The 27,193-nt window shown below is 51.3% G+C and overlaps 1 protein-coding gene across 3 annotated transcripts in view; it reads right to left on the minus strand.

The window, feature by feature from the left end:
• Positions 1–27,193, minus strand: part of LOC146801785 (E3 ubiquitin-protein ligase TTC3-like) — a 1,762,960-nt gene that overhangs the window by 876,967 nt on the left and 858,800 nt on the right. For all 3 annotated transcript variants that reach the window (XM_085621278.1, XM_085621277.1, XM_085621276.1), the window contains exon 30: positions 17,771–17,821. In XM_085621278.1, coding sequence (XP_085477404.1) covers positions 17,771–17,821 — 51 coding nt within the window. The remainder of the gene's footprint in view (positions 1–17,770; positions 17,822–27,193) is intronic.

The following is a 27,193-nucleotide window of genomic DNA, read 5'->3' on the forward strand; positions in this document are numbered from 1 at the left end:
GCCAAATGAATCGCCCGCAATTCTAAAAGGTTGATGTGAAGCAACCTCTCCTCTGGAGACCAAAGTCCTTTGATCTCCAGATCCCCCAGATGCGCACCCCACCCTAAAGTGGATGCATCCGTTATCACTGTGGCCACCGAGGGAGGTAGATGGAAGGGCTTTCCTTGAGACAGATTGCGCTCCACCGAGACAGATCCGCTGCAGCTTCTCCGGAGATCTTGACTGACTCCCCGAGATCCCCGTTGTGCTGATACCACTGCCTGCGGAGACACCACTGGAGCGCCCTCATGTGCCAGCGTGCGTGGTTGACCAACAGAATGCAGGAGGCAAACAGACCGAGCAGGCGAAGGACCTTCAGAACTGGAACAACCGCTCCACTGTGGAATAAAGGGACCATCTCCTGAATGTCGAGAATCCTTTGAGGAGGAGGGAATGCTCGACACACAGTAGTGTCCAGTACTGCCCCTATGAACAGGTTGCGTTGAGAGGGCACCAGGTGAGATTTGGGCACATTGATTGAAAAACCCAAGTCGAATAACAGCTGAGATGTCACCTGCAGATGACGCTGTACTATCTCTGGGGACTCCGCCTTCAGAAGCCAGTCGTCCAGGTAAGGGAAAACCGGGATATCTGACCTCCTGAGATGAGCAGCCACCACTGCCATCACCTTTGTGAAGACTCGAGGTGCGGTAGTAAGACCAAACGGGAGGACCGCAAATTGGTAGTGTTGCGACCCAACCGTAAAACGGAGATACTTCCTGTGCGACTTCAGGATTGGGACATGGAAGTACGCGTCCTGCAAGTCGAGCGACACCATCCAGTCTCCTTGCTGCAACGCTTGAAGAACCTGCGCAAGGGTCAACATCTTGAATTTCTCCTGTCTCAGGTAAAAATTCAAAATTCTGAGGTCCAGAATCGGACGCAATCTGCCGTCCTTTTTGGGAATCAGAAAATACCGGGAGTAGCATCCCTGACCCCTTTCCTGCTCCGGAACCACCTCTATCGCACCCTTCTGAAGCAAGGCCAGAACTTCTTTCTGCAGGAGAAGCAGATGGTCTTCCGAGCAATAACCTTGGCAAGGAGGGTAAGGGGGAGGAAACTCCCGAAAGGGAAGGGAGTACCCAGTCTCTACGATGTTCAAAACCCAAAGGTCGGTTGTAACAGATTTCCAACCCCGTAGAAAGTAGGACACCCGACCCCCCACAGGTCTTACATGATCCGGGATGGGGGATCTAGGGCTGCTTCCCTGAAGCCTCATTTGGAGCAGAGGAGGAGGAGGAAGAAGAGGGGTTGCGACCAGAACCTCTCCGACCCTTTGCTTCCCTCTATAGGACCTATAGAGGGGATTCTGCTGCTGTTGTTGTTGTTGCTGCTGCTGGGGTTGTCGGAAGGAGCGAAAGGATGATCTTCCGAATCCCCTAGACTTTCGAAAAGCTGAACCCCTAGCAGGAGCCTGCAGACCCAAGGACTTCGCCGTCAATCTACTGTCCTTAAATCGTTGAAGGGCAGAATCTGCTTTTCCCCCAAACAGCTTCTGTCCGTCAAAAGGCAGATCAACCAACGTGGCCTGAACATCCGCTGAGAAACCAGAGGAATGGAGCCAAGCCTGCCTCCTTTCGGCTATGGACGACCCCATACTTCTCACCACCGAGTCCGCCGTATCCAGCCCAGACTGGATCACCTGCCTGGCAGCCGCCTGAGTGTCCGCAACAACTTCCAAGAAGGACGACTTCTCCCCCTCAGGCAACTTAGGGGCCAAAGATTTTATAGAGTCCATCAAGGCATGAACATAACGCCCCAGCAAGCATGTGGAATTAGATGACTTCAGCGCCATACTTCCTGAGGAGAAGGTCTTCTTGGCCGCCTGATCAACTTTCTTTGACTCCCTATCAGCCGGAGACTGAGGGAAAGCACATGAAGCATGTTTAGAACATGAAGCCTGCACCACTAGGCTCTCCGGAGATGGATGTGTGGACAAAAAATCCGGGTCTCCTGGTGCAACTCTGTACCTCCTTGCCACCTGTCTGCAAACCGCCGGAGCTGAAAGAGGCTTCCTCCACACCTCCAACACTGGTTCCAAGATGGCCTCATTGAAAGGCAACAAAGGCTCTGAAGCCGACGTCAGAGAGTGTAACACCTCCGTAAGCAGGTTTGACTTGTACTCCACAGAGGTCAGCTGCAGATCTAACAACTCTGCGGCCTTCTTAATCACCACATGGTAGGGTGCCAATTCCTGTGGAGGAGAAGACCTTGCAGAAGCATGCTCCCACTCTGGGGTGGTATCCAAACCACTTGCTTCCTCTATTCCTTCAAACTCATCCGAAGAAGAGTCGACCTCACCTTCTTCCACCTCTGCCCGATATCTTCCTTCCTCCAACACCCTTTGGGCCTCCCGCCTCGACCGGATCCGGGGAGCCAGCGCCATCGACGTCGTACGCGGCGTCGGTGGAGCCAAAGGCACCGGAGTCGGAGGCGCCATAGGTGGAGTCGGTGGCGCCGGACGCGGCGCCGATGGAGTCGGCCTCGGCGTCGAAGACGGCTCCGAAGACTGACGGTCCATCCGAGGTCGAGTCGGATTCCCAGCCGGCGCCGGAAACTGCCAAGAAGGCGCCATCGGCATAAAGGGCAGAAAAGGGGCCTGAGCTTAATTTTGCGGCACCCCTAGCGTAAACGCCATCGGACCCACGGGACCAGTTGGTGCTCCGGATGGGAAAGATGCCCTATTAAAAATACCATACATGGCATTCAGAAATCCTGAGGGATCCGTACCTGGAGCCGGGAATTGGGGATAAGGGACCATCCCTGTATCCCCTTGTGGAGTCACCGGCGTCGGCTCCGCAGAATCATCCATCGGAGCCGCAGAGTCATCCGGCACCGGAACAGCCTCCTCCTGTTCTTGCTCATCCAAAGGAACATCAGACTCCACTTGACCCGGAGTCGAAGCCTTGGACGGAGCCGGTGACGGCGTCAGGGAACGAGCTGGAGCCCGCTTCGGCGAGGGAGACTTAGCAGGAGAAGGAGAAGGTGACAAGTCCTTGCTCCGACGTCGACGGGGCGAAGCCGACCTCGACCTCCTGGACTTCGAGGACCGATGCCGAGAAGAATGCTTCCTCTTCTTGTGGTGTTTATTCGACTTCGACGACCTCGAAGTCGATGACTCCCGCCTGGACTTCTCCTTTTTTCTCCCTCTCTTCTCCTCACCGATTTTCTTCATGAAGAGCTTGGTCTTCCTCTCCTTCAGCGCCTTAGGATTCATGCTCCTACAGCACCCGCATTCTTCCATGTCATGATCAGAAGAAAGACACCATAAGCAGTCCTGATGCGGATCCGTCATGGACATCAGGCCTCCGCATTCCCTACAGGGCTTAAAGCCCGACTTCCTCGTCGAAGACATACTGAATTTAACACAGTAACACCGCTAAACTACAAAGTAGCTAGAGAGCACTGGAAAAAAAACGTTGCGCGTCGACGGCGCGGAAAAAAGGGAACTGACGTCATCACGCCGACGTGGGCTTCTTATGGCTCCGATGACGTCGTACGGAGTCGCGTGCGGAGCCGATGCATTGTGACGTCGCCCACGTGGAATGCTGGGAAAGAAAAGTTCAGTGGAATGCTGGCGCAGGGGATATTCACAAGGTGAGGAATCCACTGGCAGATGTATCCATCAGAAAAGCCGATTGTATTGCAACTATGTTGTAATGTCATTTGCTTTCATGTAAATAAGATTATGCAAAATGTTTCATGCTTCAATATATATTGTGAAAAATTGGATAGAATAGAATCGTTATTAAATTTGTGTTTAAGGTACATACTGTATAACTAGTAGTGCGTGTTGTAGTCCTAATTGCCACCCCGGGACTAGGCCATTTTTCGAAGTCCATTGTTAGACGTTGTAATTGTAGTAAAGCTATAAGGAGTATTTGGTCTGGGAGTTGGTCATTACGAACTTCTCACCTCCATTATGGTGTTACTAAAAAATGGGAAGTTCGGTAGCAAACTTCTCAGCACAATAAACCCACACTGATGCCAGTGTAGGATTTAAAGTAAAATGCATTCATAGGGCATCTTAGAGATGCCCCCTGAAAAAAGACCAGCCCTGGTGTGGTTCCTGAATGGCTGCCCCCCATTTGCCACCATCAGACAGGTTTCTGGACCCCTGGGCAGACAGCCTCCGCTCCCTGGGTCCAGAAACAAAGCCCATCCTGGGCAGAGGTGTCATGCCTCCTCCCCTAGGATGTGCTGGGTCCACGAGGGGGGAAGCTTAAAAGGCCTGCCGCTTTTGGGAGATGTCCCTGCCTTTTGCTGCCCCCAGCAACTGGCCCCCACTGGTTCTGCCCCCCACTTTGAGCGGAAGAACTGGAGGGAAAGCCAAGCTAGGAAGAGGTGTGCCCACCTTTGCCAACCCCACCCCTCAGGTGGGGGAGGCGAGGTAAAGCACACATCGCAGTCCTCTCCATCTTGAAGATGAGGGGACTCAGCCAATTAGGGATAGGTTTATGCCCCCTCCCACTGGAGGGTGGCATAATAGGGGGTGTACCCACCCCAAGGAAGGGACCGATTGGTCCTGACCTGCACACCCCTTTAAAAACACCCCTAAAGAACAAGTTACTTACCTTCGGTAACGATGTATCTGTAAGAAACATAAGTTAGTTAGATTCCTCACCTTAGAATATCCCCAGGCGTCAGGCTGGATCCGTAAAGATTTTTGTAGCAATACCCCTTGCGCGTCGCTAGGCGTTGTCTGCGGCTCCGCGTCCGTCGTTGGCGTCGTGGGCCGGAATGACGTCGGAGTACTTAGACGCCGCCCTCGCGCGCTGACGTCAGTTCTTGTACATAGCTTTCCGCGCCAGGGACGCTGAGCCATGCAAGAGACCGACACTGGTGCCAAAAAATCTAGATCCCCAAAGAAGACGACCGTAGAGGAGACCAGAAGAACTAGTTACTTACCTTCGGTAACGATGTATCTGTAAGAAACATTAGTTAGTTAGATTCCTCACCTTAGAATATCCCCAGGTGTCAGGCTGGATCCGGAAAGATTTTTGTAGCAATACCCCTTGCGCGTCGCTAGGCGTCGTCTGCGGCTCCGCGTCCGTCGTTGGCGTTGTGCGCCGGAATGACGTCGTCGGAGTACTTAGACGCCGCCCTCGCACGCTCACGTCAGTTCTTGTACATAGCTTTCCGCGCCAGGGACGCTGAGCCATGCAAGAGACCGACACTGGTGCCAAAAAATCTAGGGCCCTGAAAGGTCGGTGAGGAATCTAACTAACTAATGTTTCTTACAGATACATCGTTAACGAAGGTAAGTAACTAGTTCATCTGAAAGAAACACGTTAGTTAGATTCCTCACCTTAGAATAGATACCCCAGCAATACCAACCCCGGTGGTGGGTCTGCGAACCAAGATCACACCAGAAAGTCCTGGAGAACAGAACGGCCAAAGTGCCCATCCCTCTGGACCTGGCTGTCTCAGTGGAGCTTGCTGTCGGTTGAAGGACCTCGGTGAGGACGCTAGTCCTCACAGCCACAGCAGGCAACTCGAGCCCTAGGGCTTCGGCCGCCTTGCGCAGCACCACAGAAAAGGCTGCACCTTCCTCCGAGGCCACAGTCGGAGGAGAGATGAATCCAGCGTCTGGAGAGGTATCCAAACCGCTGGCGTCCCCCAATTCCTCTGCCCAGTCCTGAGACAATTGGGCCTGCTCGCCAGAGGGTCCTGAGACCCCTCCCAGTCGCCCTCATCATCCGATTCCTGGTAGACAGGAGGAATGATCGGAGCCGGACGGTGGATGAAGTGGTCACCCATCGGCGGCGGTAACGGCGTCGGACGGCGCCGGGTCTGGAATAGGGCTAAACCGAGGCTCGACGCTGTGCGGGGACGGCGTCGGGGGCGGAACCGGTGTAGGCGCCGGAGGCGTCGTGAGGTCGACCGGCGCCGGCAGAGATCCAGGCCTGGATCCCTCGGGGACCTGCGGCGTCTGGGCCGGAGCCCTCGACGGCGCCGGAGCCGCCGGCACGCGAGGTCGCCCAGTCAACCCTGCGGGGCCCGAAGGCGCGCCGGCAGGCATTGACGGCGGAGCCAGATTCCTCATGGCCGAGAGGAAGCCACTGACCTCCGCCGGAGTTGCGCCAGTCCCAGGGACCGGAGGGTATGGGGACGAGCGCGGCTCCTGCGGCTCCGACAGAGCCGCGGGGGTGGAACAACCCAGACCCTCGGCCGGGTCGCGCGACCGGCGAGGGGAGTCCGAAGAGCGCGGCCGCCGCTTGGACTTCTTAGAATGTTTGGAGTGACGGGACTTACCCGAAGATCCCGACGAGCGATGTCGATGGCTGCGGCTCCGCGAACGGTCCTTGGACCTCCTCCGGGACCGGGACCGAGAGCGACGCGGAGCGGAGCGGAGTGTCGAAGCTCGAGTAGCTTACGGGACCGCTCTTGCCTAGCCTTCGACGTCAAGGCCTGACAGTCGGGGCACGACTTCGCGTCATGGTCGGCCCCCAGGCAGTACAGGCACCGGCGGTGGTGATCCGTTACCGACATCAGTCGGTGACAGGCGTCACAATGCTTGAATCCAGGCATCCTACCGGCACCAGATGTCGAGTCGAGTAACCAAAAGAGGTCAAAAAGTTAGTCAAAAAGTGACTAGGGGTAAGCTCTTCCCGGATCGGCGCTTACTGGCGTGGAAAAAAGAAGAACGGACGTCAGCGCGCGAGGGCGGCGTCTAAGTACTCCGACGACGTCATTCCGGTGCACAACGCCAACGACGGACGCGGAGCCGCAGACGACGCCTAGCGACGCGCAAGGGGTATTGCTACAAAAATCTTTCTGGATCCAGCCTGACGCCTGGGGATATTCTAAGGTGAGGAATCTAACTAACGTGTTACTTTCAGATCCCTGAGCCAATAGAGAAGGCGGGAGGGAGGTAAGGCAGCAGGAGAAGATAAGAAAATGAAGATGAATTTCCTGACGAAGGTTAATCAAAAGGAATCATTTTAGAGGCAAAAAACCCTTGAGAGGGAGTCAGCTGTATTATGGTAACAGAAACCCCTGAGAGAGAGAGAGTCAGCTGTATTATGGCAAATCTCAAAGGGACGCAACAATGTGAGCACCCATGAGAGAAAAACCAATACCAACTGTAAAAGGGGGCCAGCGGAGAACCCCACTTGGCTAGTTCCTCGCAGAACGGGGAGGCTGGGTGGGCGTTAAGGAATCTGCGGCTAGACAACATCTCTACCAGATACATCGTTACCGAAGGTAAGTAACTCGTACATCTGATAGAGACATCTAGCTGCAGATTCCATAACTTAGAATAGATACCACAACCATACCCCAAAGGGCAGGTGGATCTGCGACAGAACCACATCAAGTGTGAAGCATTTGAGCAGGCAACAGAGCGACGGACAATGGGGAAGGCTGTGGCGGAACAGCCAGACAGCAACCCAAATAGCTCGAAAGAGCAAAAGATAACGGGATGCAAGACATCCCAAAAATGCCATAATGGTGCTACACCATACTTATAAGCATGAGAGGTTGAAACGGCACCAGCCATAAAAGGAAGGAGGACCATTCTCAGCGTAATGGTGCACCATGTGAACACCGACCAAAGGTTGAGAAGAAACATGAAGAGATGCAACCACAGCCTACCAGGCTAGCCCACGTAAGGAAGGCCGGAGAGGCTACAGCCAAGAACCAAAGATCAAGAGATAGAAATGAGCAATATTTTTAGAATTTCAGGCGGAGACAAGAAACACGCCAAGTGCGCACCCACTCCCAAAAGGGGGGAAGAGGGGCGAACAGTAACAATCTTATGCACGCTGATGTAGGCCACAAAAAAACACGCGCAGAGCAAACTGCTACAAAGACCATAAGGTGGTGTAACTAAAATAAGCATAAGGCTGCCCGACCAGGCAGCGGTAAGACCAAGGTGAGAACCAACACACGACATACAGATATGCAGGATGGAGATCTAGGACAACTGACATTAGAAGAGCCGTCCCGCATGCCCAGCTGATGCAATATAGCACAGCCGAAGGAAGGTGAAGCAGAGTCATCAAAGTACTAAGGCGCAGAAACGTAGGAATAATCGCCGAATTTCAGACCACACCCTCCGACTGGAAGGAAAGTAACCCTTGTCCAGAAGGGAGAATTGTTCAGTAACTGAACACAAAGTAGGGAGCAGTGTAAAACCGGGGAACCACCCCAGTAAGCGGAACGCAAAAAGGGGTCTTATTGGTAATGCCGCATGAATCACTGGAAAGGTCCCTGAAACATGGAGACTCCGGACCAGACCTTGCAGCCTCGAAGAGAGGTGAAGGATTAGGAAGAAGAGTACCTGTGGAACTTGTATATATACATAAATACATATATATAGCAAAAACGGGTAAACTAGCCACGACTATGCAACATGGTTGTAGAAGAACACACCTGGTGCATTAATGGCAGACGGAAGCTGCCTTTAAAGTGTAATGAATACCCCAAAAATCTCTGAAGGAGGAGAATGAAGCAAATAAGCAAGATGACCAATGACGTATAGAAGATGGCACCAAGGCACAACATTGCGCACCGTACAACGGCAGATAAGAGCACCAGAGGACGCCTAGAGGCCAAAGGAACTCTTAGGCCCGGTTGACATAAACAGAGCTATGTAATAGCAAACAAGTACCCCGCGCGGAGTATGCACACCCCAACAACGGGGAACACGTTTATTAGGGCAAGCCACAGTCAGAGGAATAATCTGTGGAACACTGCCACAGTAGGTTAACTGCCAGTTTAAAATGCATATTGCATCCAAAGGATGGTAAATGAAAGGGTAATCACCTCCGATCATGTGAAAGGAAGACCTGAGGCTTACTATCAGCCTAAAACACATAACGCATCAAAAGGATGCTAAATGAAAAGGTACCGCCCCAGAACAAACGCCTGAGGAACACAGGCCTAAGGGTGGGGGCAAAAGCCCGCAAGGAGGCACTGAACAGCCGAGTCGGCGTGTGCATCAAACAATAAAACCCCATCAAAGGGTAAATCAACAAGACTATATGGGAAGACGCTATCCCGTAATGAAGCATGGCGCCGCAAAGCGACTGAACCAGCCATAGCCCGGCCTAAGGAATCAGCAGTATCCAAGGCGGAGCGGATCGTAAACTAAGCAAGGTCACGGCCATCCCGGAGAAGATGAAGTAGGTCAACACGAGCACTTTCAGTGCTGGTGGAGAGCAAAGGGCAGAGGTAGCCTGAGCCAGGACACACACCGTATTTAGTGACCGTAGTGCAGCACTAGTGGAGGCAAAGATGTTCCGACCCCATGACTCAAGCCATATGGACTTCCGGGAGGGATGAAGCAATAGAAGGGAAGAAAGTTTCAAAACAAACCCCTGCACGTCGGAATGCACAAATAAGCAGACCGGCTCATGTGGAGCAGAACGGTGGCGGTGCAAGACCGAATGAGCCACCGGGTCACCAGAAGCAGGCCGAACCCAGGTAGCCAAAAGGGCATCATAAAGAGAAGCTTCAAAGGGCAGAAGCGGCTCCACATTCCCTGACCCACGGTGAAGAGCATCAAGTTAAAGGTCCACAGAAAAGGGCGCCGAAGGCGGTTGCATGTTCAAAATCCGAGTGGCCAAAGAGATCACTCTGAGAAAAGCTGCACCAGCCTCGGTAGCCCTCCGAGGAGGGGATAGTAGCTCATCAGTAGGTGAGGGATGTAAGCTAACCCTCCCAATACAGTGAGGGTGCGAACAATGCCCAAATGAGGGGAGTCTCATTGACGAATGGGGGTCCTGATGAGGCTCTTGAGGAGGCGTGGAGCTTGCTGGGTGTGGGTGCTCTTGAGGAGGTGGCGATCCTGCCAGATCCACATACTCTAAGGGACGCACAGGCAAGAAAACATCCGGCATCGCCGGGCGTGAGGGTGATGCCAAACTCTCTCCGGACGCTTCCGGAGAAGAATCAACAACCAACCGTTGATGCGGCACCAAACCTACCTTAGTAGGCGGCGATCGAGCTTTGTCCGGCGCCGACTCGACTCCATTCGGCGCCGACTCGACTCCATTCGTCGTCGAGTCGGCTCCGAATCCATGATTAGCTACCCTTCCGAAGAAGGAGAAGACGCCGGAGCCGGGGATGCAAGCCTCCGGCGCCCACCGGCATCGACTCAGCTTCAACCAGAACTGGCTCCGACTCCGAAGGAAGAAGCGGAGGCAGAGCTGGGGAGGCGACAAGCCCTACTTCCGAAGAAGGAGAAGGCGCCGAAGCCGGGGAGGCAAGCCTCCGGTGCCGCACCGGCGCCGCCTCAGCCTCAACAGGCTCCGACTCCGGAGAAAGAAGTGGAGGCAGAGTCAGGGAGGCAAGTCTATGGCGCCGGAACGGCGCTGACCCCGGCTCCGGACAGACGGCCGCCTGCCCAGAAGGCTTTGAGCACCAGCAACCACCTGCAACGCCACAGGGAGCCCCACGAGATTATGCGGCGTGGCAGGGGTGCAATGGGTCGTAGAGGGGGACCCAGCCGGGCCAGCCCTGACGATACCACATCTCCGACATCCCTGGAGGGCAAGGGCTCATTTGACGCCGGGGGCGAACCCACCGGCGAGTCCGTCGGGGACCCCACAGCTAGCAGAGGCCCCAAGGACGCCCCAGGGACGGGAGGGGACCCAAGGGAGGCCTGCAAAGCCGTGGCATAAGCCTCCATTTGGGCCCGAGTCGTCCCTGCAACCAGATAGGGTGGATAGAGGGGTAACGACTGTCGGGGGCGCACATCCGGAATGTTCCGGGAACCAGTGCCCCTGACAACAGATCAAAGTGAGGTTGTGGACCTCGGCGACAAGCACAGCAACTTACCCAGAAGTGGTGAACGACGGTGTGAGAAGTTGGCCTGATATATGATGTCACTAGTTCTAGTGTACACCTTGTATCAGTCCAAACAACCCTTATTGTGATTGGTTGTAAAGTCAACCTTATAGACCAGCTATCCTAGTGGTAGCATGGACAAGAGCAGTCTTAGGCTAAACTCTGTACGGCATGTGAAGCCAGCTGTTATACCATTATAGTCCCTTGAATACCAAATGAAAGGACACCACACCAAGTATATATAAAGTTAGAATGTATTTATTCTAGCATATACCCTCAGCACTCTTTATGAGGTCAGAGGTCTAAGTACAAACAATTTCTTAAGTAGCATACGTTAAGTTACACAGGAAAATACAGTTAGGCCCAGGGGCCACGCAAACCATATACTAAGAAAGTGGTATAAGTACCACGTCACGAACAGACAGTAGGCCTAGGGCCTAGGGAATCGCTGGGGCTACACTACCCTATCAAGAGTTAGGAAGTGGGAGGCCCACGGGAAGCGTGTGCAGGGTGGAAACACACACGCGAGTTACGTTAAAGTCAATGGGAATGTAACAGTTCGAAATAGGGAGAATAAGAACACTTCCGAAGGAGCTAGGAGGAAGCAACTCAAGACTTAGACACTTGGATAGTCAATATCTACTGGAGCACCGGAGTACTCGCGTTACCTCACCCACAGGAGGAGCATAGGTGTGAAGATGTGTCGGGTGTCATCGCTGGATCCTATGGATGCCTGAAGAACAGATGCTGGCAGGCGGCCAGGAGGAAGATGTCCGGTGGATCCAAGGATGGATCTTAAAAGAGGAACACCTGCAAGCAGAGGGGACAAAGTCTGGGTCACTAGCCAGTGACCGGGTGGAACCAGGAAGGAACCAGGCGATGTTGTGCAGAACACAGGTGATGTCGTGAAGCTGGTCTCTGCAGCTGCGTGGACCAAGAGGCGTCGAGGACGACCAGAACCAGGATACGAGCTGTCCCACGAAGGATCTTGCTGATGGCGGAGTCGACGTCCCGATTGGAGTCAACAAGCCTTGGCAAAGGCACGCCACGCGGAAAGGGAAATTCGCTTCAGGTGCAGACCAGGAAGGTCTGGGGTGCTTCTCTTTCACAGGGAAGCAAGGGCCAGTCTGGGGGAACCAAACCAGCAGTGGAAAGTTACAGGTTCCTCGTCACAGAGGCTACTAGCCAACAGGCCAGCAACCGGACAGACGCGTCGAGCAGGAAAATGCAGAAGGGCCCCACGCAGAACTCGTGGAGTGTGGAGGGCTGATCTTCGGTGCAGATGGTGCTCGGGGTTGGGGCTTCTCAATCCCCAGAGTACAACTTCGAGGATGCCTCAGAAGCTGCGCTGGAAGCTACTAGCCAATTTTCCCAGGTAGCCGGTCCCACGTCTCTCGTCGCCTCCACGGGTCTCAGCTCGGCTGTGGATGTGGATCAGGGTCAGAGAAGTCTGGAAGTCAAGGCGCTGGTCGGGCTCTGCAGTCGGTTCCTCGTAGAACATTGGGCAAAGCAAACAGCAGGTTGCTTGATGGTGCCTGTTTGCACAGGGTGGCCACTCCTTGGCCACAAGGGAGATTCTTCAGTCTTCTTCTTGTCGTCGAATGTCGAAGGTCCAGAGTTTCGTGTCTTGTTTCAATTCAGGATAATCCAAAGTCCTAGGGACTCAGCTCCCACTCTTATACTAATCTGGGGGGCTGGGTTACCTGCTAGGTCCCTCCTATGTGTGGGACCAGGGAGGGGGGTGGTTACACCCCCTTCTCTTTGTCCAGTTTTGCGCCAGGACTGGGGCTGGAGTGCCCCAGCACCGGGTTGAACCGGGCTATGCATGGGACACCTTGTGTGCCCCAGGCAGTGTCTCATTTCTTTCATCCCTCCCTGCCCCAATACACTAAGTCCTGTCTGGGGTGGTGCTAGCACCTCCCAAGGCAGGAAACCTATTGTCCAAGCTTCCCTTGCTGGAAGGACTCCCAGCAGCAGGAGGTCAGACTTGTGTCTGTGGCAGCAGCATCCATTTTGTGACGCTGGGGATCTGGTTAACTTTAACCGAGTAGTAAGATTTCAACATGTCTTCCCCCTCTAGAAGGGGGGAATACTATCCTCACCACCATAAATGGTGTGGGGGTAGTATTCCAAAGTGTTAGACACCTTACACGACATGTTTTGATAAAGCCAAACCATAGTTACCATAACCGCGAGGATTATAAGGCACTTTAAGAGTATATGGTAGGCGATATCATAGAACAGCTATAAGGACATGGTTCCGAAAGCTGCAGACAGGCTCAGCTCATGCTAGAGCACCATCTCACATGTTACCAAGCACTCTGCCTCCAGGATTGTTAAGGCCTGCTATAGGAGTGGCTGACAGGTTACCCATGTGTCTATATATGAGGTATGTATAGGGATACTACACCTAAGCAAGGTGTGATTACACGACCTTGCCCCAGTTAAGTGATCAGCCAGTTGTGTCACGATGGGAGGCCAGCCAGGGGTGGCATAATACATGCTGCAGCCCCTGGTAGGCCTAGGGTACACCTATGCCCTGGGTACCTAAGGTACACTGTACAGGGCCCTATAAGATGATCCTTACCAATTGGGTTATGTACCTAAAGTACATAGTATGAATTTAGAGAGAGAACAGCTGGGCTGTGGGTCTGATTAGCAGGCCCACAGCCACATCTAAGTCGTAAACCAGTAAAGCAAAAGCAAAAAGTGGGGGTGACCATAGGAAGCAGACCCTACTCTCCTACAGACGGCCCAGAGCCCCAGAGGGCGATCGACGGCGGAACTGCATTGAAAAGGCCGTGGGATGAGACACCTCCGACCGGGACAGCCGTGCCGAAAGAAGCTTCATCCGGCGCTCCTGCAGGGACTTCGGCTTGAGGCGATGGCAGGCTTCGCAGTCCGTGGAGTCATGGTGCTCGCCCAGACACCACATACAGATAAGATGCGGGTCCGTCGTGGACATTTGCCTCGAACAGGAAGTACAAGATTTAAAGCCCGAGGCCATTGCACACTGTTCCAGACGCGAAGCGTCGAAAAAGGGCCTGAAAACAGGCCAGAGGAACCGCTCACTCTGGATCCGCGTTGCACACAGAAAAGAAAGAAACTGACGTCAGAGCGCTGGGAGGGACTTATATGACCTCGCTGACGTCATGTACATGGACCACGTCAGGGCGGGGTCGTGTGGCGCCGTCCCCCGGCGCTCAGAGGTGCTGCTGCAAAAAAAAAATTCAGATCCAGTCTGGCGCCTGGGCATATTCTAAGTTAAGGAATCTGCGGCTAGATGTCTCTATCAGATTTGAGTATTTAGGGGCAACCCGGAGCCTTGCCTCCTCAGATCCGAGGAAGCAGGAAGAAGGACCAAAGAGCCGTGCTGACCCAGGAAGAAGAGGACACCAACTGCTTTGGCCCCAGCCCTACCTAGCCTGTCCAGTCTATGACCGGACGACAAAAGGCACCCGTGCAGCCAACGGACTTGAGTGCCCCAACCGACAGTGCCCAGGCAACCCCAAAGAACCCAACTTACTTCTCCAGCCGGTGTTTGCCTTCAAAGTTTTCCTGCCCGAACCTGCAGAAACGTTGCCAAACCAAAGGTCTCTATTGAGAATCACAGTGTCCCCGACTTCGTCTTGGCACCCTGCACCAGGCCGCCCCAGTGCAGCTGGTGGTGCAGCTCCTGTGCCGATTGTAGGCCCCCACAGTGCTGACCTTATTCCCAGGAGCTTTGCTCCCACACCGAGTGGTCTGCTCATAAGCAGTCCCTAACAAAAGGCCCCCTAAGCCCCACTGGCTAGCAGTGGGCCCCTGCACTCTGCACCCGGCCGCCCCAGTGCCGCTGGTGGTACAACTGGAGTGCCTACCTAGACCTTGGGGAACCATGGTTCTAATCCCCAAAACTCCCACTTGTGAGACGTTTACTTACCTGTGAAACCAATAACCCTTTTTCTCCCATAGGAACCCATGTTATAAGTTTTGGGGCCTAAAATGTTCTAAGTGTTGAACTGCTGTTTTGTATGGAGGAAAAAGTCATAGCTTAAACCAAGAAAAGTCTTACTTACCTTGTATTATGAGATCCCTCTGTGTGGTATATATGCATACCACCCACAGTAGTCAAAGTCATCTAAAAGTATTCTAAAAGTAATTGAGTAATGTAAACTGCTTTTTGAACCAATACCAACATGTAACTATTGCAAATTCAACCACAACTGCATTGCCTTGTTAAGTCATGCATTTGAGAGTGTATTTTATTTACCTGAGCCAAGTCCTTCTTGGGTCTAAAAATAGAACATAAGTATACCTTTTTTATACTTACCTAATTGGTCTGGATTCTGTGCCATCAGTCTTGATTGAGTGCATAGATTAAATGCTTAACACACCTTCTGGATAAGCTTAACTGCTCGCCCACACTACCACAAAGAGAGCTGTTCGTACTTACCTAATTTAGCCTCTGCTATGCCTCTGGGGACTCCCTGGACTTTGTGCACACTATACTTCACTTTGGTATAGTATATTCAGAACCAGCTTACTACAACAAGAAAAGTTCACTTCAGTTTGACTCAGATTAGGTGCCAAGGAGACCACAATTTTCAGTGGGACAAAGGCTTCTTCTGCACCAGGAAATAACTGGAGCAATAACCAGTCCTGATCTCTGTTGCAGCACCCTTTCTAGGGCTCTTTAAGCCAAGAGAGCTTGAACTTCTCCTTGAAGTATAGACAAGTGGTCCTCTGGGATGTGTTGCAGTTTGGGTGGCATACCCAGAGGATCGGCTCCAGTAAGGAGTAACCATGTTCCACAATCTGGAGCACCCATTGGTCAGATGTGATGCGACTCTAGCCAGGAAGGTAAAAAGTGATGTGGCCTCACAGTGGGCAATTATGTGCTGCTAAGTGTGATTTAGAGAGGTTTTCCAGCAGCTGCTCGGGCGGTTAGGCTGGGGTTTGGGTAGCACATTTGCCCTGGAGGGCCTGATCCCTGGTCTCTATCACAAAAGGACTGGGAGGCCTGTTGCTGCTGTGGCACATACTGATGTTGCCTCTGCAGGTATCCCCTGCCAAAGCCTCAAAAGGGGTCATTTTGCTGGGGAAATTGCCAAAATGGAAGACTTGGGCCTAAAGAGCTAACAGTGGCTTTAATATGCTTAAAATCTTTGCAAAGCTGAGTCCCCTTTTGATTCAAACAGCCTAGAATGGTATGTTCATCAAGGATTATTGGACATCGGAAGAGAAGTCCACCGTGCAAATCCAGGTATGGCACTGAAACGCCAAGCTGGTCCTGACTGCCCTACTCATACACAAGCCCAAGTTAATGGAGTACTTTGCTGCATACTGGCCATCCAAAATGAGACGTTGCAGAGTTGATCGGTTGTCCTTCGGGACAGCTGGCAAGATGTCTGCTAATCTGTCCCACAACACATGGAAGTACCTAACCAGGTGGCAACTAGTATTGACCGACATGAGGACAAGGCTGTACGGAGGTGTTGTAGGAAACCCATTAGAGTTAAGGCGATTTGTGTGAACCTGCACCACCAAGCTGGGTTGAGTGCTGAAAGAAAAAGTCTATATTCCCAGGAGCAGGCCTATGTTGCCTTACCACCAGGGGGAAAGAATGGCTTGTTCCAGGTGCCCATCAGGGCATCAGTGAGAGCTTCATTGAAAAGAAGTAGAGTTTCTTGGCTCACTTGACCTGGATTTAGCACCTCAGTTAAAACATTTGTCCTCACTTCTGTAGTGGGCAGGGTGAGATCCAAAACTTCTGAGGCCTTCAGAGGCCCTCCTCATCACTGTTGCAAAGGAAGCGGACTCCTCTGTTATCAATAGAGTGGTGAGGGGAAAACAGGCCAATATCTGATAAAGTGTCCAACCGACTAGCATCCTGCAGACCTAGTAATACGTTTTCACCATCTTAAGGACCTTCATCACCATAATCATTAACATTGGAAGCATGAGGCTGGAGACAGATAAAACTATTGGATCCGTTTCTGACAATAGGTGATGTCGAGCTGGTGTCAAGACTCAGGGTTCAAATATCGGTCATCGCACTGGACCGGGAGTCAGATGTTGCGTCGGAGCTGAAACTGTCAGAACAGGCCTTGAATCGAGGGTGGGGGACGCATTCGGCGTCGGGTGCAGATCCACCAGTGTTAACCAACTTTGGATGCTTAAGGCCAGAAGGTGCTCCAGAGGATCTGGCAAGCTACCAAATATCTTCTCAAACGCCCGTTTCAGTCCACCTAGCAGGTAAGGCAGCCCGATGGCCGGGCAACATTAGGGTGTATCGGGATCACTTGCTGAATTGATTAAAATCGAGGGGAATTTCCTCATGGCCTAGAGGTGCCTGAGACATCGCATGACTCCAAACGATAGGAGCGGCAGGATGATGGAGATCCGTGCTTTGACCTCATGTGCTTCTTTGATTTAATGGATTTACCTAAAATCTTGCTATCAAAATTCTCAAGCTCTAGTCTAGCTTCTGAGGGAATGCACAAGGTGACAAATCTGTAGTTACATGTCTCTATCAGAAAGCCTGTGTACTTGTATGGTAACTCCAATACTAAGGGTACTGGCAAAACTATTAGTTAATACATAAAATCAACAGAGTCACAGGTAAATTAGCAGAACATGACTCAGTATCTAGCAAACATTAACAGAAAAATGAATAACTTAGCCACCCATTATCTCGTCTATCACAGTCGGTAGCGGAAGAGCTAATTATGAGGGACTAACCAATCATAAATGACTTAAGGGAGGCAAAAAAAGAAAAAGAGATACTATAGTGACATCACTAGGGTGTTTCAAACAGACAACTAACATAGCCAAACATTTGAGATGTGGGGGATAAGACTTTTAACAAACACAAAAGATATATTATGTGCTCTTCTTATTTAGTAGATAGTGTGAGGAGTAATATATAAAATAATTATTGCAATAATTGGCATACCTTTGATTCGGTTTGTTTCTTTTTTCGGGTTTTGTTTTTAACTTTGATATTCTAAAGAAAAAAGGAAAAATCTATAAATAAGAGAATTAAATTAAAAATAGAATTTTTTGAAAATTGAGTGATTGCAGTAGGGGTGAAGAATGGAGTGCAGCATTCCAACAGTTCATCACATACCCGTAAGTTGCCAGATCACTTTTGGTGAATAGATTTCTATTGGACTATTCAGTCAAATCAAACAGTACAAAGACAGTTACTATATTGATTTGAATTGACCTTGCTACACTGTCCATGAACATAGTCACAGGTGTTTGGGTACTTTGATTGGATAAAATACAGTGGTATAAAAACCCCTGTTTCACAGGGACTCATGAAATACGGATGTCATCAAAAATAGAGCCACCTACGCACTTTGCATAGATTTACTATTGACAAGGCCACTAGGTTAATGTGACAATGGAAGGCCAAATAATACAGCAGGGGTAACCATTTCAGCTAGAAAATATATTTCCATCAGATTCACAAATTATGTTGAACATTATGTGGCAATTGTGGTAAATCAATTTTTCAGTAAAATCCATAGTGACAGAAGAAAAAGTTACTTAACTTCAGTAATGCCTTTTCTGGTAGAGACTAACTGTCACGTCCCATAGGAAGGGTGTTAGGAGAACACTGCAGTGACGCGCAAGAGCGCGAGTATCGGCACGCAAAACTACAGCCCCCATGAGCCTTTGCGGGTCTGACGGCAGTGAAGTCAGGACACGCGGACGCGTTGCGCTGAAAAGGCTTCCGGGGCAATGGAATGGTGCCGCTTACTCTTTTCCAGGAGCTGCGCCGGCGACGCGAGGAGGCTGGTAAGGGTGCTATGAGCACCACCCTTCTCTATACTAAATCCATAAGAGCGGCAGCTCTTTCCTGTGTGGCTACGGCATTGTGCAGCCTTCACGTTGCTCCGTTGGTTGAACCTGGATCGGTGGTTCATTGCGGAGCAACTTTCCGTGGTGCACAGGTCACGAAGGATAGACCCTCCCTTGCCCATACCGGGTCTGTCCCTTTTCAAGGTGCCATCCGGGGATATTGCAAGGCACAGAGCCTGTTCTAGGCTTGTCTGATACAGGAGAGATTTCTCGCGTTGCAGAACCGGCAAGCAGCGGTTCATGCGGGTAAAACATCCACCCAATTACAATACCTATTGTTTGAGACTTAGTCAGGTTGGAAGAAGTAACGAGGAGTTACTTACCTGGGGACTTATAGTTTAGGAACAGCATTCCTATCAGTTTTTTTGTTTGTGTTTGAGAGACATGAGATGAATCATAGCCCTCAACAAAAAGGGGGTATATAGCTAGAAAACCAACCGACACTTTGGGTTATGCTTTTTAGGTCTCGCCTGCGAACGCAGCGCGAAGCGCTGCTCTCAAGCGAGATCTATTGTTGCTGACTTGCCTCGGAAGTGGGACAGGAGATGTGCACGCGCAGGCTTTCGGCGGATTTGAGTTGGTGTACGCGCCTACAGCCACGCGGCGTGCACATCTCCTGTCCCCCTTCCCTCGCAAGCCAGCATGCAGTTTCACTTTCGTCAACACGCACGTCCTAGGCAGCCTCATGCTATTTAATATTTTTTTTTTTTAATTCGAACGCGCTGAGCAACAATAGCCCACACGGAGCCCCCCCAGCCCTTCTTCACTCACCGGGCTGCTCTTCTGGGGGGTCTCCTCCTCGCGGCTGCAGCACTTCTGTTGCGGGGCTTCCCTGCACTCCTGGGAGCCCCGCGCTGCTGTGGTCATCCTCGGCCGCCGCATTCTTCACCCGGGCCCCCTCCTGGGACCCGGGGCTTCTCTTCACTCCGGCCGCCACCGCGGGGCTCTCCCTTCAGCATGGGAGCCCCGCGTTAGCACGGCACGCCGGTTTCTGGTTTTGCCGGAGCAGGCCCCGCCCATGTCCCGGGCAAGGGCGCCTGACTTCCGGCTTGAAGACTAGTTGGCTCGAGCTGTTGCCATATTGCCGGGTGCGCGCTGTGGAAGGCTATGTAGGGCTTCAAGTCTCAGTTCCGGCTTGAAGACTAGTTGGCTCGAGCTGTTGCCATATTGCCGGGTGCGCGCTGTGGAAGGCTATGTAGGGCTTCAAGTCTCAGCTCTGGCACGGCGGACGCAGTTGAGTCCAGACCAGTCTGTTTTCGGGTCGGGTCAAGGCTGGTCCTGCGTAGGTCCGACTCTAGGTATTTGTATGCCCCCCTCGAGAGTCTGATCCTCCGTTGCTGTCAGTGCGTGCTATGCTGCAGGGCCGGCTACTGTACTTCCTTTGGCTCAGTGGGAGGTCTGAAATACACCTGGCAGGTTGCGTAGCCGCAGGGTCCCCCCAGGACATCCGAAGTGTGTTATAACTGTGGCCGGTATGTAGTTCCTATTTCGCTGCAGACCAGAGGCGTAACGTAGAGGCCTACCCCAGGCAAATCCTTGGGACCAGAGCACTGTGCCCGTTTACTGGGAGAGTGCCCAGTCGCGCCAGCGGTGAGGCCCAGTTCCCCTCTGTCGGGCTACTCATTCGGGGATAGCTCCTACTACGGGCCGAATCAGTGGAGTCCCTTATGCAATGTCCGGGCATTTACACACTCTCAATCCACACCCCCCAGGTGCTGGTGGCCGTCCACTGGTGCTGTGAATGGGCCTGCTTCCAGGAGCCAGGCCGGGCTCTTTAGTGCTCTCCGCCCCCAGTTGCGTCTACCTTGCAGCCTATGCTAGTCATTCGTGGGCCTCTCCTCCCCCGCCGCCTGCCCCATACACCTGCTCCACCTATTGCCACCGCCACCATCTAGTGGCGGTGGCAGACAGGTGTTCGCATCTTCTACCTCGGGGTCAGCGCAGCACGCCCCCTCAGTGCAGGCACACGCTTTTGCTTTAAGATATCTCCTTGTGGGCCGCCAGGCCACAGCGATCTCTCCAGGCCCGGCCCGATCAGTGAATCCGATCTCTCGCTGTTCCAGCGGGAGGGAGAACCAAGGGTGCTCTCAATAGGCGGAGGGAGTCACTCGGCCGCCCGGGACTCCAGGTGCTGACCGTGGGTCACCGCCGCAGGTCGGATCTCGCCTCTGATGCGTCACACGTCCTGAGGCCGGGTTGGACACCGCAGCTCAAAGTACTCCAGCACTGGCACTCCACCTCCGGTCGATCCACGGAGGGGCTCGGTTTCACAGGTTCGGCGGTGCTCAGCTGCTCCCTTCTACGCCCCGTTGAGGTGTGTATTGGGTCCCCAGGAGTCTCCACTGGTACGATGCGGTGGGGAGGCAGCTAGAGTACAGGCTTATGTCGGCAGAGTCGGAGAGACACAGAAATAAGTCTCATCCGACCGCCATCTTAGCCATGCACTCATTTTAGAAAAGGTAAGTGGCAGAATTAAAAAATAAAATAGTCGGGAGAATGTTAGGGTGACCAACTGGCATGGGTGCAAATTCAGGACGATCAGTGTACAAATTCAGGACAAAGGGTCAAAATTCAGGACAGGAGGTCAAAATTCAGGACAAAACTTCGGGACAAAAGGTACGTTTTACACACACATCAGAGGAGGTCGCGCAATAGTTTATGATTAAGCCCATCCATATGCAAACATATTCAACCATTTGCAAACCTATCTATCATGTATCCTTCCATTCATCATTTCACTCATCCATCCACCCTTTCACTCATCCATCCATTATCTATCCATCAGTACACTCATCCATTCACTCTTCCACCCATCCATTCACTCATCCATCCGTTTTTTTAGCCTTTCAACCATTCAGCCATCCGTTTATTTACTCTTCTATCCACCAAGTCACTCATCCTTCCACCCATTCACCCTTTCAGTCATCCATCCATCTTCCCTTTCTCTCTCAATCAACCCTTTCACTTACCCAGCCTTCCACCCATCCATCTGCACATCCGCTCATGAATCCATACATTGATCCTATCACTCATCCTTTCACTCCTTCACTAATCTATCCATCCTTATGCCATCTACCCCCCTTTCACTCACTCATCCATCCTTACATCCACCCTTTCACTCTTCCGTGCATCCACTCACCCTTTCACTTATCCATTCATCATTTCACTCATCCATCCACTAATTCAGTCACCCATCCATCCACTCATCCAGCCAGCCAAAAACAAAAATTACATGACACATTAACCCTAAAAAATATATAATAATTCTTACTAGTGTCCCCCTTACAGTTCTGGGCAAACCACTTAGAGGCAGTCAAGATGACACACAAAAGGCTAGTGGACCAGTTGACCTAGTTCTAGTGTGACACCCTACAATTCCACAGATTACTATAATTTCCAGGACTCCTCGTGTTGCCTTACTTCTAATTTCTCAAAAGATACAAATGAATAAAAACAGAAACAAACTGTACTGTCTGAAAATGGATACATTTCACCAAGATAAGGAGCCTCTGAAAGACTTGGTTGAGCTGTGAAAGGCTCCACTGTGCCTCCCCAGCATTGTTCGCCTTTCTGTCGCACCACTTTTTAGGTTGCATTTTTTAAAGTTTAATAATCTCTTCCGATTTTATAGGAAGCGGCACTGCTGGGTTCTTCTCTATCTTGCCTTTAGAAATTAGGTATTTTATTAAAAGCATGACGGCCTGACATGCACGTATTTCACATAATTTACTGAATATAAAAAAAAGAGCTTAGTCAATAAAGGACATGATAATTCACACCGCATGTCTGGCAGGCTATGGTCTCTGGTTGCCACAATGGAGTAGTTCAAAAATGCCTACTGCGAAAGACCAAAAAGTTCTCATGGGGTTTGCCATTTGCAATCGAACTGAAATGAACCTTTAAAAGAAGCATTTGCAATGCAATAGGTCTCGCATTTGCGAGAGTTTGAGCTATTGACATTGTAAATGACAATGCCTTTTTTTAATGTGTTCTGAAAACCTGCAAGCAGTGCGTAAACACGCACTTTGTACTTCTAGTCCTTGCTTACGAGAAGCAAGGCTGGCAGTAAAAGAGGTGGTTACTGCCAGCCTTGCTTCTCGTAAGCAAGGACTACAAGTACAAAGTGCGTGTTTACGCACTGCTTGCAGGTTTTCAGAACACATAAAAAAAAGGCATTGTCATTTACAATGTCAATAGCTCAAACTCTCGCAAATGCGAGACCTATTGCATTGCAAATGCTTGTTTCTGATTGTTATCATGCACATAATTGTGTTCAGACACTGACCAAGAAGTATTGCGGATGTTTGCCGGATATACCTTGTGGGTTGCCTATGGGTGTGTGGTGCCGTGAGATCATTGGAGTCATACCGGTTTCCTTGTGTATTCTCTAGCAGGGGTACAGAGAGTAAGCAGGAGGACGGCTCTTCCGCACCCCTGTCTCAGCCATAATTGCTAACCAAGTGATCTGTCTGAGCGCTACCGCACGCCTTATTGGTTGCCCGATCGTGAAGAGCAGTTTCTTTCTTTACAGGTCTCCCTCCGTGCTGTCACCTACCTTCCCTTCCCCCGCTTGATCACTTCATTGAGTCTGTGTGCATCAAGTCAGACCGTGGGGGTATTGAGAGGTGGACCAATATTGAGCAACGTACGATCCTGAGGATTCAAGGCCACAACACTAACCACAGATTCCTCACCTTCTGAATTTGCCATGACGTCAGTCTGAAAGCGGAAACCTTTGTAACAATTCCTGCAGGCGTCAGTAGGTGGCGTAATGTGGCTCCACCACACCTCGGATGTGACGTTAGGACCACTAGATCTGTACCACCTCAGTGCGCTGACGTCAGTTTCTTTCTGACCACCATCTGCATCAACAGACACAGAGCCATAGTAGTCAGAATATGGCAGTGTGCAGACTTCCAGATTGGGATCTTAGTTATGGACTGTGTTAATTAATTCCATTGAACTGGGAGGGTGGGTCAGTGAGGAATCTGGGGTTAAATAGAGTCCAAAGCATAAAAGGTGATTACAGAAGGTATTTAACTTGTTCTTTAGACAGCGACTTCTAACTGCAGATTACTCACCTGGTGAACAGATACCAAAGCAGTACCCTTTCTCCTGTAGTGGGTTTATGGAATGACTCAGAGTTGCAAATTTTGCAAGACTGATCACGCAAAGATCCCATCTTGATGGACCTGCCTATCCAGACAGTAGTGCTTCATGAATGTGTGCATGAATGCCTACGTAGTGGCCTGGCAGATGACTAACTGGAACACCACACGCTAGAGTAGTTTTAATAGCCTTTGCTCTGGTGGAATGAGCGTGCAAGCCTTCTGGGGGTTGCTTTTTGAACAGCCTACAGCAGACCCTGAAGCATATTACAATCCATCGGCAGATGGCTCTCTTCTGGACTGTTTGGCCTCTCTTAGCTCCAGGGTAACTGACGAACAGTTGGTCATCCTGCCTGTATTCACTGGTCAAATCAACATAGAAGCGGAGGATTCTCTTCGGGTAGAGAAGATGGAGCTGCTCTTCTATTTTGGAGGGATGAAGCGATGCATAAAATATCATCAAGATCGATTGACCTATGTAGGAGGTAGTGACTACCTTGGGCAGGAATGTGACTTCTGCCCAGAGAACTAGTTTGACAAAAAAGAAAGATGTGTATGGTAGCACCACGGCTAACACCTGGAGTTTACTCACTCACCTGGCCAATGAAATGGCGATGAAGAATACTGTCTTGATGGTTAGTAGGTGCAGAGGACAAATCTGCATTGGTTTAAAAGGAGTGCACATTAGGTAAGTGAGTACCAAATTACGGTCCTGCTGCTGCATCACAAACGCTGCTGGTGGGAACATGTGGATCAGCCGCTTCAAAAAAATGCATCACAACAGGTGACGTGAGGTAGGATGGCTGATCTGGTAAACGTAAGAAGGTCTAAATGTAACCTTTATCTGCAGCCACTGTAAGTCCTTGTGGGCTAAGGATAAACAAAACAGAAGGATATCCAATAACTGTGCAATTAGGGGTTGGATGTCTTATGAGGAACACCAGACAACATACTTCTCCCAGCGTGCTGCACTAATAGATTTAAGATATGGATGTCTGGCTTCTAAGATGACACGGTCCACTGCACATTCTCTGCGGTGGTGAATAATCGAGCCAGGGTTCTCCCCTTTGTTGGAATAAGCCCTGTGCCAACTCTAAGTGTAATCGCCATTCGTATTCTGCTGGGCAACATTGGCTGAGTTTGTCTGTCCTGGAATTTAAAGATCCTGCCAGGTGGGTGGAGGTAAGGGAAATGTGTTGAGCATTACGCTACTTCCAGAGACGTAGAGTCTCCTGGCACAAGACACCCATGCTTCCCTGTTTGTTGCAGTACAACATGGAAGTTGTGTTGTGTTGGAGAAGCTGTACGACCTTTATGGTCAGGAGGAATGCTTTCAGTGCCTAACAGATCATTCACAGTTCTAACATGCTGGAGTCGGCAGGGTCGAAGCCGAGGAAAATGTATGCTTCAGAGCGAGGTCGGGGGGCACAGTTGGCTTCGAGGACTGATCCACCCACGGTAAACTGACTGGAGGCACCCTGACATCAATGGGGCCCAAAGAAACAGTTGAGTGTGATGAAACTGACTTTTTGCAGGTTTACCACCACATTTTGCCCCCATTTAGACTACCTGACACTGGTCTAATGACTGACGTGCCCTGAGCCCTGCTAAACAGGACTCAATGCATGTGGACCCTTAAAGAACAAGTTACTTACCTTCGGTAACGATGTATCTGTAAGAAACATTAGTTAGTTAGATTCCTCACCTTAGAATATCCCCAGGCGTCAGACTGGATCCGTAAGATTTTTCGTCAGCAATACCCCTTGCGCGTCGCTAGGCGTCGTCTGCGGCTCCGCGTCCGTCGTCTGCTTCGTGCGCCGGAATGACGTCGTCTGAGTACTTAGACGCCGCCCTCGCGCGCTGATGTCAGTTTTTGTACATAGCTTTCCGCGCCAGGAACGCAGAGCCATGCAAAGACCGACACTGGTGCCAAAAATAAAATCTAGGGGCCTGAAAGGGATAACCTTAACCCTAGATGTCAGTTCGCAGAACAGGGAGGATGGGTGGGTCGGTGAGGAATCTAACTAACTAATGTTTCTTACAGATACATCGTTACTGAAGGTAAGTAACTTGTTCATCTGAAAGAAACACGTTAGTTAGATTCCTCACCTTAGAATAGATACCCAAGCAATACCATCCCCGGTGGTGGGTCTGCGAACCAAGATCACACCAGAAAGTCCTGGAGGACAGAACGGCCAAAGAAGCCATCCCTCCGGACATGGCTGTCAAGGCAATAATGCCTGGCAAACGTGTGTAGCGAAGCCCACGTTGCCGCCTGACAGATGTCCTGCAAAGGGACACCCCGTCCCAAAGCAGTAGTAGCCGCTGTGGCCCGAGTAGAATGGGCGCGCAGCCCAACAGGAGGGTCCTTTTTTGCCAAGGAATAACAAATTTTTATGCACAAAACGACCCACCGAGAGATGGTCCGTTTGTGCACAGCTTTCCCCTTCTTAGCACCCACGTATCCAACGAAAAGTTGGTCGGCCACCCGGAACTGCTTAGTGCGGTGCAGATAAAAGGAGAGCGCACGTTTTGGGTCCAGACGGTGGAGCCTCTCTTCCTCTTTGGAAGGATGCGGAGGCGGAAAGAAGGTGGGCAAGATGACAGACTGCCCAAGATGAAATGGAGTCACCACTTTCGGAAGAAAGGAGGGACGAGGCCGAAGGACAACCTTGTCTGGATGAACAGAGAGAAAAGGAGGCTTTGAAGATAAAGCCTGGAGCTCACTCACCCGTCTAGCCGAGGTGATGGCTACCAGAAAAGCAGTCTTAAGCGTCAGCAGACGAAGAGGACAATTATGAAGAGGCTCAAAGGGAGCGCACATCAGAAATGTGAGAACAAGATTCAAGTCCCACTGAGGCATTACAAAAGGGACAGGAGGGAACGTGTGAGTAATGCCCTTCAGAAAGCGTGTGACTACAGGGGACTTGAAAAGAGAAGGCTGATCAGGAAGCCGCAAGAAGGCAGAGATGGCAGCAAGATAACCTTTCAGGGTGCCCAGGACAGAGCCCTGCCGGGCCAAAGAAAGAAGAAACAGCGAGAACCTCAGAAAGAGGGGCGGAAAGGGGATCCACAGCCTTTGCTGTGCACCATGCCACAAATTTGTTCCACCGGCAGGCGTATACCGTCTTTGGGGAGGGACGCCTGGCTGCCAGAATGATATCACAGACTTCAGGAGGCAAGTCAAATGGCATCAACTACCGCCGCTCAATCTCCACGCATGGAGGTGGAGGCTGGACAGGTTCGGGTGGAGGACCGTCCCCTGCTGCTGCGACAGAAGATCCTCCCGAAGGGGCAGACGTATCGGAGGATCGGTCAACATACTGAGTAGCTCGGGATACCAGTACCTTCGTGCCCAATCCGGAGCCACCAAGATGACTTGGGCCCGGTCGTGCCTGATC

This window comes from Triturus cristatus, chromosome 8 (assembly GCF_964204655.1).
Source record: "Triturus cristatus chromosome 8, aTriCri1.1, whole genome shotgun sequence".
In the NCBI taxonomy this organism is placed as follows: domain Eukaryota; kingdom Metazoa; phylum Chordata; class Amphibia; order Caudata; family Salamandridae; genus Triturus; species Triturus cristatus.